Below are 17,300 nucleotides of genomic sequence, written 5' to 3' on the forward strand. Positions count from 1 at the left end.
GCATTTGCTGTTCATTGAGACCTTGCAATAGTTGCTCGACAGTAACCATGGAAACCTGTGGGTCAACGATGAAAAGGAAAAATCCCATCCTCATCGCCAGTTGTTATAACGTCAAGTTGAACACATATATTTCAAAACTACACAACACATATAAGTCACTGAGAAAATTAACAAAGCAAGACATGTGAACAAGGTAACCTTCGAATGAACACTGAGTCCAAGTCTAGCGGCTGCTGCCTGGCTGGCCGCTTAGGTGGCGCGGCTGCTGCATCGCTGGCAGACAGCGCCGCATGTAGAGGACGCGCGTAATTACGTGGCGGCACTTTGAATGATCGGCGAGTGACAACAAGGTGAATCTCAAGATGGGACCTTCAACCATGTCTCAGTTCATTTCATTCTGCACCTGTCTCTAAATTAGCAACTATTCATTTCTAATAGTGGTAACATCAATGGGACACTAAGATCCTGATTATTCATAGGGCCTTCATTATCAGTGAAGATCAGTAGTCACTTTAGCCAGTCCTGTATGATGGAAATCACTAAATGTTGAGCAGGATTGTCACAAAAACTATAGATTTAACAAGACACAGAAACTGTTGGTATCTCAAGGAATGTGCTTATGTAATCACAGTGTGGTATGATTTGCAAGCCTTAACCTTCAAACATGTCATTTATCTCATGGGTTATTAAGCCAACAGTTATGGTGTCAAGACCAAATGACAACAATGTATTCACAAGAGTAATTTTTACTTATGTACTCTGGCACAAAAGTGTTCAACAAGCTCCCACCTAACGTAAAGCAAGAAATTCGGAAATGCAACCAATTTAAAAACATATCTCACAAGCAACTCTTTTTAAAAGTTATCTGAATATCTAGACTCAAGGATGCAAAAGTTCTGTTAGCCACATTAGTTGTAAAGCAGTGTGAGGAGTAGTAATGTACTGTGAACAGGACTCATCATATTGAAAGATTCAGGTGATTACTTTCTTTGAAAAATTCCAAAGTAATCAAGTAAATATTATGGTAACAATGTGAAATGAACAACAGCTATTTAATATAACTGACAAGGCAGTTCTTTTCTTTTTATAAAAAAGTAAGACCTCTATCTCTCATAATCCATTTGATTAAATTTAACTGGCATAAACATGAATAGCATTTAGCAGTATTGTAATAGTTTATGGTTAAAATGAAATAGATGTTAAGTTTTTTTGATATGTTTGTCTTTTGTTAATGCACACACTGACTTACTCCACATTCCTGAAGGTTTTCCTTCTTGATGGTATCTACAAAACGTGATAAATGAATGATTGAATGAGTAGTAGTCTGTAATGGGTAAGTTTGTCAGTTTTTAGAAGTTTGGTTTCTTATTTTCCTTGCACATTTGTGACAGAGATGGAAGAACATGAAAGGTCTTACAGTACACATTTGGAATAGTAACAGCTGCTCTGAAAAGCAGAAAAAATTTGTAGAAAATGTTGATAACAGAATATGCTACTTAAAGTGAAAGTAAGATGGAAATGAAAACATAGCAATGCTTTGTACTACAGGAGATCAAACAGCACATTCAGTAGGGATTATGGTAGAGCAGAACAGAATTCAGTATTACTGAAATTTGTAATGACTTAGTGGAATGTTAACAAAACAGGAAATATCATCAAATGTTTCAACTAACAAAAAAGTGAGATGTGGTAGTGAAAGTGCAGGACAAGGTGTGGGGTGGAGGGTGAGTGTGGCATTAAACTTCCTTTTTTGCAGAAACTAACACACACACACACACACACACACACACACACACACACACACACACACAGGATTCGTAAATTAGAAGCTGCAGTTAATTACTGAATATATTATGTGCATTGTATAAAATATTACTGCTAATTTAGTGCATTAATAATATTTGCAGAGCAGAATTAAAAAAAAATAAATTAAAATGTACTTAGCTTTCTTGGGGGATGAGATCTGATCGTGGGCTCTTCATGCATGAGCAGACAAAAATTAAAACATTTCTGCTTCACTTCGTTTCTGGTGTTTACCACAAAAACTCGTTAAAGCACTAAAAACTGAGTAATTCATGTTATGTCAAACAAACACTGAGTCAAAACTAAGAGTATGACAATATTAAACCAGTCCTAAGACGTAAGTGAACTATGAATGATTCATAACTGAACTAAAACTAAGACTAAAGCCATGTGGTCATAGCCACCTTCATATTTATAGCCTTATTATTTCTTTGCTTTTTCATATCAATTGCAGTGACAATTCGGATTAATGCTGAATGGTTTCAGACATGTCCATTACTTAATGAACCATTACCTGAGTGATTATAAAATGATCAATGAAATAACATTTGTACATTTTGAGCTACTCCTAACTATTGAACTTTGAGCTCTCTGGGTCCTTAATATAAGTGTCCACTTTGCACTCCAGTATAATGTATAATAGGTGCTTACATTAAGGACAGTCCTCTATAATGTGTAGTGCATAGTAGGCACTTATATTAATAACACAGAATGTTCAAAGTTGAATAGATGTAAATAGCTGAAAATGTACAAATGTTATTAATCATTTCATAACCACTCAGATAATGGTTTGATAACAATTGGGCATTAGCAAAACCAGTCACAATTAATCCAAATTGCCAATGTAACTAAGACAGAAGAATAAAGAAATAATAAAACTAAATACAGTTCCTGATCCTTTTTCCAACACAAAGTTGGAATTCTAAATATTTACAATATTTTATTGTTCAATACATATCTTACAGTCAGATTTGTTACACATGAAAAACTTTTCTGCAGAATATGTGTGACAAGTGAATCAACAATCTTCTTTAAATTGATTGAAATACAAAATTATTTTCACATAATTTACATATAATTTTTATTTTATGAAATGTCTTTCTTATTTTGAAATTTGATGAATGCTTGCACGTATGCAGTAATTATTCAATATACAATCATCTTAACTCTGTTTTATATTAATTAACACACTTTCATATGACAAATAGAGGATTCATGTGACTTAAAACAATGAATTATTGTTATTATCAATTGCAGATTGTGCATGGACTGATATTTTAAGTCAGAACAAAATGAAATAATCATAATATTAATCAAAACTGGCCATTGTCAATTCAAAACAGTATATTATTGCCAAAACCCTGAAACATTTTTTATTTATTTGTACACGTATTTATTAAAAAAAGGCATCAGTCTTCCGACTACTTTGATCTGGCCCATCACAGTTTCCTCTCCTGTGGCAACTTTTTCATCTTAGAGTAGCAATTGCAACCTACATCCTCAATTACAGTATAACTCCGATTTTGTGTGACCTCGATTTAGTGTAAACCCACATTTAATGGAAGAAATTTCAAGTCCTGAAAATTACTCCATAAGTGCAATGCAATTTTATATTCGATTTAACGTAATTCGCATTACGACAAAACCCACATTTAGCGTTAGGAATATTAAATATTGAAAACAATACAATAGTGGCTTTTGCAGCTTGAATGCTAGCCACACTTTTTTTCCGGTTTTCGGAATCCAAAAAACCACCTGCAGTTTACATTTGGGTGCAAAGCCTAAGAAGTTCCAAAAACTGCTGCTAGTTACGACTGCAAGCACTTGCGGCATTTATTGCTGCTTTTTGCTACTAGAAGCCACCACAGAAGCCATCGTGTTAGTTTCGTGTAGTGAATGTTAAGGAATTTTTTGTATCATGGTTGAATTTAGCAATTTTTCAAATATTTATAGCAATTAAAAATAACTCTTTACATATACACCATCAAAACGGACATTCTGAAGAAACTTGACAAGTGTGGCTTTACAGTTTGACAACTCCAGCTAATGAGAGCAGTGCTCACAAAAACGTTTGTTTCAGTCTGCTTTTGAACTTCAGTAAGACATGGAGACGGGAAAAGTAACAACTTTCAGCTTGTTCTAGCAACAGAAAAGCACTTTCTGGACCAAAACGTGGCTGTCACTATGAGTTGGAAGTCGTAGTGACGATTTTGTGTGGAAGCAGTGACAGTGCTTACCTGTAGCTGCAGAAATATTGTAATTCAAGTAAAAGCACATCAGAAAATCCAGGAATTTAATGGGAGCCACAATTGGGCCTGAAAAATGCGGGAAAAACTCGTTGCATTTCAGTGCTACATCATCAAACTGTGCACCGGAAATTCATGCTGGCTTGTACAGCCGATGGCCATAAACTACTGCCACTCATTTCACATGGAAGACTTTACCACAGTCCAAAGTGTTTCCTAAAGATGTTATTGTACGTGCTAACGAAATTGGCTGGTTCACGGAGGACATGGTTTTAGAGTGGATCAGACCTGTTTGGCAACATCGTCTTGGTACCTTGATAGGTTTTGTCATGAATGCTTGTCTGATTTGTAAGCAGGTCACTGTACACCAGCTGTGAAAAAAAAAAAAAAAATTGTTGTAATTACAGAATGGATGACGTCCATTCTGCAACCGTTAAATGTTTGTTTAAACAAACCTTTTATGGACAAGCAGAAAAATATAGTATGTATACACAGTGCCTAATGAAAGAAGATAGGCAGTTAACGCCTACAGGACACGTTAAGTGTGCAAGCTTGTCTCAAGTGTGCATGTGCATTAGTCAGTCTTGGAAATGTCTTCTAAGTGAAACTGTTCGTCACACATTTAAAAAGTACTTTATTTCTAATGTGCTTGATGGCACAGAGGATTATGCTTTCTACGGAAGTACCGATACGGAGTCTCTAGCTTTAATAAGAAAACATGAAAAATCACAACTGTGTTCTGGTATGCAGTGCAGCGAGCTCACCTGCGACATCACTGCTCACAGCTCATGTGCGTGTATGTTCGGAATACTGTATTTCGATAGATATCGTGAATTTTCACTGTTGTCAGTGTTTTGCGATGTAATTGTAATTTTAAGTGTCCCAAATCCCTGAGAGGTAGGGCCACTTAAAAAGCTATCCATCATATGATGAGCCATATCTTTCACTTTTAAGATACCTTTCACTTTTAAGTGCAGCTTGAAATTGGTATTCTACTGCCAGCATAGACATTGTCCGGAGATTTGTCACAGCATTTAAAGTTGACAACCCTGTTATAGACAAAGTAAATCAATTGGAGATGGACATTTTGAACCTAAAATCCAACAGTGCTAAAAAGCAGACTACCATTCTTGATTACAGGTATTTCAAAAAGTGAGGCACTGTGAAAGTTGTGTAAACATGTGTTGTATATAGGAAAAGTAACTCAATTTATTATATTACTGTAATTGTGTAAGTATTTTGTGGATGTTTAAATTTTGTAGTGTGTCGGGAAACTACGATCTTTGACTACTGTATTAGTGCTACAAAAAATGTTGTAATTACAGTATAGTGAGTAGGGTAGGTATCTTCTCGTTTTATTGTTTTTATTGTGTAAATTATGTGTGTTGGTGCAATTTATGTCAATACAGGCAAAGAGTTCTGGAAAAGGTTTGCTTTCTATCAAAACCTCGATCTAAGGTAAACTCCCATTTAAGGTTAAAAAATTCTGGTCTTTAGAAAAACGTTAAATAGGGGTTCTACAGTATTTGGTGGATGTATTGTAATCTCTGTCTTCTGTTTCAATTTTTACCCTCTGCAGCTCTGTCTGGTACTGTGGAAGCAAATCTCTAATGCCTTAACAGATGTCGTATCATCTTGTCCCTTCTTCTTGTCAGTGTTTTCCATATATTCCATGTTTTACCAATCCTGTAAAGAACTTCCCCATTCCTTACCCTATCAGTCCACCTAATTTTCAGCATTCTGCTGTAGCACCACATCTCAAATGCTTTGAATAAATTCTGTTCTGGTTTTCCCACAGTCCATGTTTTACTACCATACACTGCTGTGCTCCACACACATACTCAGAAATTTCTTCCTCAGACTAAGGCCTATGTTTGATACTAGCAGACTTCTCTTGGCCAGGAATGCTCTTTTTGCCAGTGCTAGTCTGCCTTTTTGCCCTCATTACTCTGTCCATCGTGGGTTATTTTGCTGCCTATGTAGCAGAATTCCTTAACTTCGTCCACTATGTGATCCCCATTTTTTATGTTAAGTTTCTCACTGTTCTCCATACTGCTACTTCTCATTACTGAAAGTCTTTCTTTGATTTCTTCTCAGTCCATTTTCTGTATGCATTAGACTGTTCATTCCATTCAACAGATCAGGTAATTCTTCATCATTTCGCTGAAAATAGCAGTGTCATCAGCGAATCTTATTGCTGATATCTTTCTACCCTGTATTTAGTTCCCACTCTTGAATCTTTCTTTCATTTTCATCTTTGACGAATAGAGTGGACAGTAGGGGCGAAAGACTACATCCCTGTCTTACACAGTTTTTACTCTGAGAACTTCATTCTGGGTCATCCAGTTTTATTGTTCCCTATTAATTCCTATACATACTGTATATATTATCCATCTTTCCCAATAGCTTACACCTATTCTTCTCAGGATTTCAAACATCTTGCACCATTTTTTACATTGTAAAATGCTTTTTCCAGGTCAACAAATCCTATGAATAATATGTCTTGATTTTTCTTCACTCTTGCTTCCATTATCAACTAGTGTCAGAACTGCCTTCTTGCTGCCTTTGCCTGTCCTAAAGCCAGACTGATTGTCATCTAATAGGCCCTCAATTTTCTTTTCCATTCATCTGTATATTGTTCTTGTCAGAAACTTGAAAGCTTGAGCTGTTAAGCTGACTGTATGACAGTTGCGATCTGAGTCTATATCTGCTTCTGTGTATGCCTCACAATCCAACATCTGATTTCAGAATCTCTGCCTGACCATAATGTAATCTAACTGGAATCTTGCCATATCTCTTGGCTTTGTTCAAGTATGCATCCTTGTCTTGTGATTTTTGAACAGTGTGTTCACTAATAGTAAGTGGAATTTATTGCAGAACTCAATTTGTCTTTCTCCTCTCTCATTCCTACTGCTAAGCCCATATTCTCCAGTAACCCTTTCTTCTACGCCTTTCCCTGCAACCACATTGCAATCTCCCATGACTATTAGATCAGCAGTTCCCTTTACGTACTGAATTACCTACTCAGTATCATCATATATTTTCTCTGTCTCTTCATCGTCTGCTTGCGACTTTGGCATGTATACCTGAAATATTGTTGTTGGTGTTGGTCAGATGTTGATCATGATAAGAACAACCCTATCATTGAACTGTTCACAGTAACATGTTATAGGAACAAAATACAGGGCTGTACCATGTTCTTCATTGAACATTTAGATACTGTAATACATTATAACCTGACTAAGGCAGTTACATTTGCAACTGGTTATGCTTGTTTCATTAAGATGAGTAATGATCTTATATCATTGCATCTTCAGATTGAGTATGTCAAATCAGTATTAGGAATGCTCCAATAGAAAGTACCTTCCGCCATGTACTTCAGAGTGGTGTGCAGATTATAGATGTAAATGTAGATGTAGAAATAGCCAAGTAACTGTATTTCAGAAATAGGAATTAAATCTTAACTGAATTATTTGACAGTAATGCTACAGTTAAAACGAATATGCTATTGTATTACGGAAAATTAAAACTGTTCCTTTTCAGGTGATGGAACTGGTTTCTGGTTTTGGACCTCTTATTTACGCTGGTTGCTTTGCCGCAACTTTGTCATCTGCTCTGGCAAGTTTAGTCTCAGCTCCAAAAGTGTTTCAAGCTTTGTGTAAAGATCAGTTGTATCCTTACATTACATGGTTTGGAAGAGGATATGGAAAAAACAATGAACCTGTTAGAGGATATGTGTTGACATTTTTCATTGCAATAGCCTTTATTCTTGTAGGTGAGTCAGACTTGTACTTTTTTAGAATGACAAACATTTTAAAAAATCTTCAAAATTTTATCTATGACTTTGTTTCATTATCATCAAATAACTATGTATTTAATAAATATCTCATGTCCTATTTCTGAAAGGTAAATGTGTACCAAAATTGTGAAGGGACAACATTTCTCTTATTTTCAAGTTTGGTCTGTTAACTTGTGTATGAATTCTGTAGTTTCACAATTGTTAAATATTATGTAAGAAGTGTGATGTAAGTTTTGCATAATATTGTGAAGATTCTTAATCAAAACTGCACATTAGATTTATAAATCATGATGGCCATAATTTGTCTGATTGTGTTTCAGTAGATCAGATTTGTTAATGGTAGAGGTTAAATCTTTCTAGGACTTCTTGAGAAGAGGGGGAAAAATAACAAAAATTTATGTAGCCTTACACGTGCGCATCCCCCCCCCCCCCCCCCCCCCCCGCCTCTCTCTTTCTCTCTCTCTCTCTCTCTCTCTCTCTCTCTCTCTCTCTCACACACACACACACACACACACAAACACACACATTGCAGTGGAATTTAAATAGATTCAATAAACACTGCACCATACCATTTTGGGTGTATGAATAGAATAATTTTAAGTTTTTGTCACAGTTCATTAATAATATATGTATCAGAACTTTATATTTAACTAAACTATTTGGAATTTTGTGTGCACCATGCATTGATGTGAGTTGCAAAAGAAGATCTTATTAGGAACAATCACAACAGGTACCAAGCACTTAATCCCATTATCACAGTTGCAAATGAAATGAAAATATGATTATATACTGTACAGACTGTTGAGACACAAAGCAGTGCTACCCTTGTATGCAAAACTGTTTAGGTGCTCATGAATTTATACAAGATAAACTTCGTCCATGGCCACTATATACATAGAAGTGATTATATACCTATTCATTTTGCAACAAATTATGTTTTTGGCCTGTTGTAAAACAGGTACCAAACCATTTTGCAGAGGAGTCTTCAAAGATCTTGAAATTCTAATGTTCGCTTCCGAGTATGTTTACCCTTTGATGGTATTTCTTGCCAGTAATGAAACCAGTGTCATTTGATCTCTATCAGTGTTCAGGGTAGGGTTGTGTATTCTTTTATTAAAGTCTAAAGCATCTGCTTCACTTCCAGCCTGATGATTGATATAAGATCTCTAGGTCGACCAATAGAAAAGTGGCAGGAGAACTTCACAAGACCGTATCAGATCAAGGAAGATGGTGTGATGATGACAGTGATGATGATGATGATGATGATGATGATGATGATGTACTATGTACATGCATGTATAGATTTTGATGTTGAAACCTACATCGGAATATTTTATGATCTGAAGATGGCAGTAGTCCAAACTGGTAGCAGTGAAATATAAAATCTGTGTGGTCAAGATGGACCTTTATAAATGAAGTGCCACAATATGATCACAGACTCATTTACAGACTTTATGTCTTCAATTGATGATGATGATAACATATTTTTCAGCTATTGTTTGTACAAATTATCCTATTATGTAGATTTAAAGATAGAAGCTTGTTCTCAGCTACAGGACAAGTAACAATGCTCATTGTAAACATAACTGCCTTGTTGCAGATGTAGGTAAGAGTATGTACATAGGACAAACCATGTGATCAGTCACTGAGCACTGTGCTGAACGTAAGTGTCCTGTAAAACAAAGGCAATCAGGCAAGTCAACTGTGGTGGAACATCACCTACAGAATGACCCCAGAATATTATTTGAGGAGATGAGCATCTTGGGCAAGGGATTCTACACTAGAAAGAAGCAATGGACATTTCATTACGATGAACGAGGGTTCACACTTAGTGGGACATGGAGAGGCATTTTGGGCCCTGAACAGAATCAGAAGAAAATGCTTGTGAGTTACAGGTAAGCAGGAATGGCAGTTTAGAATATGCTGCAGGCTCCCCACATCTTTTGACATAATTGCACCCAAGTGGGCAGGTGTTATCATGGACAGTGTAACTCACCTTCTCAGCATGTACTGATTCAGTACATCTGTGCAGCATTCAGGATGCTGCTGTTTCATATATATGAGATCACAGATTAGTGTTTAATGTCCCTTCAACAACGAGGTCATGTGAGATCATGTATATGAGACTTACCCTAGCAGTGAGAAGTTTTAACTCTTGAGGACAATGGCAGTGACAGCTGTTGAAAGCTCAAGCATTTTATCTCAGTTCAAATGACTTGAAAACTGAGCACATAAACATAAGATTTTTAAATTGATACAACCAAGGACACTGTAGCTTCTGAAGGTTATGGCATTCTTATTTGTAGATATATTTCTTTTTTCAATAAACATGTGCACTTCTTCTTATTTAGAATACAGTGGTCTGTACCTTGGGGGCAGAGACCTGTGTGAGTGGCATTTTACTCTGGGAGTTAAACTTCAGTTTATTTTCATTCACATACTGCCTTATCATGTGCGAAGCAACACAACTTATGTGAGGTTCATTGTTTGTGTTGGAATGACTTGGAAGAAATAAAGAGATGATATCAAACACATTTAAAGAGACACATTTCTCAGTATAACCATTCAAAAAGTTGGCCGTAATATCATTTTCAATATTTTCGATATCAGTGTGTGTATATATATAATGAAAAGGATAGCTGGTACTCACCATATAGTGTAGATGTGGAGTCGCAGATAGGGACAATAAAAAGACTGTCGGAAAGTGAGGTTTTGGCCAACAAGTCCTTAGTCATGAATAGACAAAACACACACACACACACACACACACACACACACACACACACACAAATGCAACTCTTTCTCTCTCTCTCACTCACACACACACACACACACACACACACACACACACACACACACACAAATGCAACTCTCAGATATGGCCACAGTCTCTGGCAGCTAAAGCCAGACTGTGAGCAGTAGCATTTGATGGGAGAGACAATCAGGTCGCGGGGGAGGCAGGGGCAAGAAGGGGGAGGGATAGCAGGGAAGTGGTGGGGGCTGGTAAACTGCTTCTTTCAGAAGTGAGCAGGGACGAGATGGAGCAAGGATAGGGCAACTAGGTGCAATTGAGAGGGCTGGAGAGAAAGGGGGGTGGGGTAGTGAAAAAGGAGAGAAGTAACAAGACTGGGTGCATTGGTGAAATAGAGGGCTGTGCAGTGCTGGAATGGGAGCAGGAAGGGGCTAGGTGGTTAAGTACGATGACCAATGAAGGGTGAGGCCAGGAGGGTTATGGGGACGCAGGATATATTGCAGGAAGAGTTCCCACCTTCGTGATTCAGAAAAGCTTGTGTTAGTGGGAAAGACCCAGATGACACAAGCTGTGAAGCAATCATTAAAATGAAGAACATAACTTAGGGTGGCGTGCTCAGCAACAGGGTGGTCCAGTTGTTTCTTGGCCACAGATTGTCAGTGGCCATTCATGCAAACAGACAGCTTATTGGTTATCATGCACACATAGAATGTAGCACAGTGGTTGCAGCTTAACTTGTAGATCACATGACTGGTTTCACGGGTTGTTTGTCTATTTTTGACAAAAGCCTTGTTGGCCAAAAGCTCGCTTTCCAACAGTCTTTTTATTGTGCCTGTCTGCGACTCAGCATCTCCGCTGTATGGTGAGTAGCAACTATCCTTTTCATAATATTATTACATTCCATCCTGGTTTTTTTCCAGTTTGTGTATATTCGCAACTTAGGTCCAAGTGCTATAGTGGGACTTATTTGTGAGCAACCTTTTATTTGCTGATGATGCAGCATTCATACTACATACTTAAGACAAACTTCAAACCCATGTGAACAAACTTGCTGCTGCATGCAAGCATTTTCTAGCTTTGAGAATATTAAAAAGGCTGTTAGCACAAGGATACATGTCTATGTCTGCCATAAGATTAGATGGCTCTTCGTTGAATGCAGTTGACAAATTCTGAAACTTCAGCTCACTTGTGTCAGAAGATCTTTCTCTGCACAGTGAAATGAATGAGAGAATTGGCAAAGTGTGACTACTTTTGGAAAGCTCTGTACAAGAGTATGAGACAGCAAACACCTTAGGGTAACTACAAAAACGCTCACCTACCGAGCATCCATACTGAGCACCCTATCGTATGGTGCTGAGATGTGGACATCATACATTAACAAGACCTATCATCTGCAGTGCCTACAAAATGTTCTAGGCATAACATGGAGGGACCATGTAACAAATGAGATGGTTCTGAATACTGTGGCATTACTGAGTACCACTGCCACTCTCAAGGAATGCCGCCTATAGTGGCTAGGACATTTGCATTGCATGGATCACTTTCAGCTTCCCCGACACACACTACTTAGTGAGACAGCACATGCCAAGAGACACCCTGGAAAACCCATATTCCACTTCAAGGACTGCATCAAATGCAACATCAACACATTTAATATTACTGAGATAAATGGGAGGAGCTTGCTGAAGGCTGCATCGTATGGAGGAAACTCATGGAGTGAGGCAGTAAGTACCACAACTTACCTGCAAAATGAGCATATAGACAATTGCCAGGGACTGTTAGACCAGCTTAAGCAAAAACATTTGTTGGATTTCAGTTATTACAACACTTGGTCACAGTAGTCAAGAGTAGGTATTTTGTGTAAGATAAATTCATTAAAAGTGCGTAACTATGATTCATTTTGACAGTGTATTATTTCTGTAAATATTAGCAGTTCCAGTTTACTGTAATTTATTCACATATTTCGACAATCTCCTGACAAATGATCAGGGAAGTGAGGATTGCATTCAAATGTTCTATGTGTTTTATATTATACTTTGTGACATGTTCCATGCCCACGAGATTCATCTCATTTTTGCGTCTATGGAATGATAACTGAATCTAATCTAATCAGACCCCTCTTTCAAGGTGATACACACTTGTACCATCTGTGGATACCAAGTGGGCTTTTGCACTGGACTCCTGAGTCACCTACAAAAATGTCTGCGTGATGCTACTTGAATTTTCCATTAGGAAATATAGGCCTTTGATGATGATACTCCGCAAACCAATGTACAGTGCATAACAGAGATTAGTTCATACCAGTATTAGTATCCTTCTGTCCCATACCATCACCATATAGATGAAGAAAGAAAGAATTATCTCCGTGATGTAGTATGTGATATTGCTCATCTTATTCTGTTGCCCCCCCCCCCCCCCCCCATGTTGTATACAGTGCAGACAGCAGACTTGTTTTACAGTCTACCTTGAACACTAGTTCTCTACATATGTCCAACAGGGTTTTGCAAAAAAAAAAAAAAGGTGTCAACTTTCTTTCAAAAGATTCTCATTTAAGATCTGTGAGAATTCCTGTTATTCTTTGGCGTGGGCTGTGGTGACCTGTTGGAATCTTTGTAGTGTGTCTCTGTCATGCCTGAATCATGAGGAGCACAACCCTGTATCAAAATTCTGTACGTAGTTATTCTAGTGCCTTGTATACTGTTTCCTTTAAAATGTCCCACACTTTCTCAGAATTGTACCAATGTATGTAAGACTTTCTTCCACCTGTCCTACCATTGATTTAACATGTGCTTTCTGTTTCATATCACTTCTTATCCGGGTGTTTGAACAATGTGATAGACCGCAGAAGTTTGCTATAAATAGTGGGTGCTATAGTATTCTTTCTCTTTCTTATGAGTTATTATATATTGTTTTTGTTAACATTTGGTACATTAAATAGAAATTGTCAAAATCATCTTTTACAGTCTGCAGGCCCTGGCTGCGTCTGTTTAGCACGTAAGCCACTCCGTCTTTTCCTGTCCCCATGCCATTTTTCTCTCTCATTCTGTACCAATCTTCTCTTCTCCTCATTACACATTCCTTCTCTCTCTTTTGGTCTTCCTGTAGGTCTCTTGCCTATTGTCATTTTGTGACCTGCCTTGGTATTCAGCCAATTCCCAGTCTTTCAACTTGCCCACACCATGTTAATCTTTTCTTTTCTGTGGTCTCTTGCACAGGCTTGTCTTTCACAATTTCTCTCAGCACACCATCCCTTACTCTATTCATTCTGATAAGTCCTACCCCACTTCTGTGAAATTTTGTCTCACAAGCCTGTATTTTGCTCACCTGCCTTTTCTTCATTAGCCACATTTCTGATACGTACATGAGTATTGGAGCGTAGTACCCTCAGTTTCCTTACTTTTTGTTGGTACATCCTTGCTGCAGCACAGTCTTCTTACAATCTGCAGGAAACCATGAGCTTGCTTTCCCCTTTCACTAATGTCCTTTTCATTCCTCCACTGTCTTCTGGTATGTGTCCCAGGTGCTTGAAACTTTTCGCTCTCTTTAGTGCCTGTACTCTAATACTTATATTCATTGCTATTCTTCTTGTATTCCAGTTAACACCATTATTTCACACTTTTTTTACATTAAATTTCAATTCATACTGTTCTGCCACTTTCACGCATTTATTTAACCTTCCCTGTACCTCTCCTCTCCCATTTCCCCACACCATTAGATCACCTAAAAACATCACTGCTATCACATTTTCATCTCCTATTCATGCTGTCACTCCTGTCATTATCTCTTTTATCATGGTGATGAAAAGTAGAGTGAATAGTGCACTCCCTTGCTTCAGCCCATTTTTATTTTCAAATCAGTCTGTCTTCTCTCCTACTTTTACATGACTCACACTTTCATGATGTTGATCATACACCTCCCCAGTGTCCAGGAAATCCATTGTTATACCATTACCATCTTCATACCCTGGTCTAAAACTTCAATATCCCCACCAGTGGAGAATATTGATACAGATCTGAGGTACTACAGTTAGCATCTCTCTGGCACGCCCTGTCACATTTATGGTGATATGTGGCTCAAGAGCACAAGGAACAGTAGGCCAGTCTTCTCCAGCCCATGTCCAGTATCAACAAACACATCAGACAGCAGTTGCGGCATTGTGCCCACTGCTGTTTGCTGCATTTAATGACTCGTAGGGGAGCTGGGAAATCTACCTTCATTGTTTTTAACTCCACTTTTTGCTAATTACATTTCTAGTAGGCAGAAAGTGCTTTGCTTTTGTCTTGTACTAGTTGCTTTTATATGAAGTGATGGAAAAATTGAAACCACCCTTAGACCTTAGTGAAATAACTTTCAGTGTTCTCTGTGCTCTGTTAATCAGATAGTACAGTCAGCAGGTGCAACTTGTGGCTAGGCTCTGTGTTAAAGAATGTCATAAACAACGTGGATGTGCAGGGTCTCACACACAAGTGCAGTTCCATGTGGTCAGAACTGTAAAGTCTCCTATGTCGGATCATTTACTCAAAAAGTGATTGGGCCCCTTACCCCTGATAGGGAGAGCACTGCAGAAGCTCTAGCCAAGTCTGATCATAGTGTTCATGAGGTAGTCCAAGTTGCTAAATCTTTCAAGGTGCTTTGGAAGCTCAGCAGGTTTCTGCAAATGACATCTAGGTTTCCCAGTTTGTTAGTCACCTTCACAAACACTGATCGACTGATGATTCTGATTCACCATCTTCTACTTCTGCTCCTAAGTACTGCCAAAGTTCACGAGCGTCCAGATCATTGGTGCCTCCTGTGAGACTTAAATATCAATGATTCTGCTCCCTCATCATCATCACAACCCTTTTTTTTATGTTCAGGCAGATCAGAAATGCCCTTCTTCCTCAGAATTGCTATGTATGTCATGCATGTCAAAGAAGATTTAGTCCTGTCTGGAATGTGCAGCGATCATAACAGAAACCAATGCATCCACTGTGCAGCAAACTGCTGGGTCTGCGGTAAGTGCGGTCACCTGGCTGGCAACTGTCAACAAGCAGCCCTCTCTGTCTGCATGCTCAGCAGTGGTGTGAGGACAACACTGTGATATATACAGTCAGAGCTCTAGAACTGGTGGCTTCCTTGCCAGGAAGCTCACTTTGGCTTTGACATTGCTCATTCAGTCTGTGGAGTTCCAGCTAGACACCAGTGTGGCACAGGCACAGTCACAGGGTCACAGGGTCACATGGGGCAACCCGATAGCAGCATGGAGCTAATCAAGTGACCGTGGGTCAGTTTTGTGTAGTAGACTGCACAAGTTCTGTTAAATATCACCTAGCTGCTATATGAACACCAGCCTTGCTTTTGACATTGAATTTCTGGCTTGAGGTTCTTGGTATTTGTATAGTGCTCTGCCCACAACCACCTTGGCTTTGATTGTGTATTACATGTTAATTATCAGATGTGGAAACTTTAAAACACATACTGTTTCTCTTTATCCTCCTCATACTATCTTCCATACTGTCTTTTCCAGAAACTTCTCAAATGCCTTTGTAGCATGACACATCAGAGTAACTCCCCTAGAAATCTGACATAGTTTCTTGCAACCCTTCTTAAAAACTGGCACTATGATTCCCTTTCTCTGGTCGTCAGGTGTTCTTCTTTCTTTCCATGCTGTTCTTATTACCCAGTAGAGCCATTGCTCTCCAACAATGCCAACTGCTGTCAACATCTCCATGCTTACTTCATTCAGTCCAGATGTTTTTCCTCCTTTCACGGTATTTATCTCTTACTCTACTTCCATCCAGGTGGGGTCCATCTTGACATAATCTACATTCCCTGGCTTCTCATTTTTCTCTTTCATATTTCCATTGGGAAGTAATAACTTTTCACAATTTTCCTTCCTTAATTTCCTGTACATTCTCAACTTCCTTTCCTTTAGTCCAACATTTTCCATCATGCCCCTCTTCTTAGCCTTAACCAATCCATAGAAGACCTTCTCACTCCCGTCACTGTCCTCTTCCATCATTTTTGTCCACTCTTCCATCCATTTCCTCTACTCTCCTGCTATTTCCTCTCTTGTTTCTCTGTTCTCTTCTGAAATCATATATGGAATACTTCCTCTTTCTTTGCAACATTATCCCATATTCTATCATTCCACCAGGATGTTTCTTTCCACTTTTTCCTGCCACTGGTTCTTCTGCTCCTTCCATCATCGTTGTTTTGAACCATCCTGTCCTTCCTCTACTGACTGAATTTCATTCCTTGGTGCATCACCCTTTACTGTTCTATGAAATTCTTCTTTGGTTTTTTCTTCTTTCAACTTTGACACTATTGTCCTTCTTTCCTGTCTTTCTACCCTCTTTTCCTTTGTAATCCTTCAAACTTTCACTACTAAGTCAGGGATCACTATCTAGGCTTCGGAAGGTATTACCTTGACGTCTGTGACTCTTTTTGTGTCCTGTCACATATTATATATTCTGCCACAAATTTGCTTGACTAATCATAGCTGTACCACACTACATTAGACTTTCCTTCTTCTTAAACTAGGTGTTGCCTACTACTGTCCATTCTTTTTACAAAGGTCTAACAATTTTCTACCCTCTTCGTTTCTCCTTCCTCACCCTCCCACTCCTAATACCTCCTCATCCCAATATGTTTCCTTGCTCAAATGTGCATTTAGGGCTCCCATATCATCATCTTCTGTCTTCTTAGTTGTCTTTGTATT

General features: G+C 38.3%; 1 protein-coding gene across 1 annotated transcript in view; it reads left to right on the forward strand.

Moving 5' to 3' along the window:
* The window catches only part of LOC124621803 (bumetanide-sensitive sodium-(potassium)-chloride cotransporter), a 597,202-nt gene that overhangs the window by 506,563 nt on the left and 73,339 nt on the right, over positions 1 to 17,300 (forward strand). Inside the window, exon 8 of the mRNA XM_047147239.1 lies at positions 7,593 to 7,824. Within this exon, the coding sequence (XP_047003195.1) occupies positions 7,593 to 7,824 (232 nt within the window). The remainder of the gene's footprint in view (positions 1 to 7,592; positions 7,825 to 17,300) is intronic.

Source organism: Schistocerca americana, chromosome 7 (assembly GCF_021461395.2).
Source record: "Schistocerca americana isolate TAMUIC-IGC-003095 chromosome 7, iqSchAmer2.1, whole genome shotgun sequence".
NCBI lineage: Eukaryota > Metazoa > Arthropoda > Insecta > Orthoptera > Acrididae > Schistocerca > Schistocerca americana.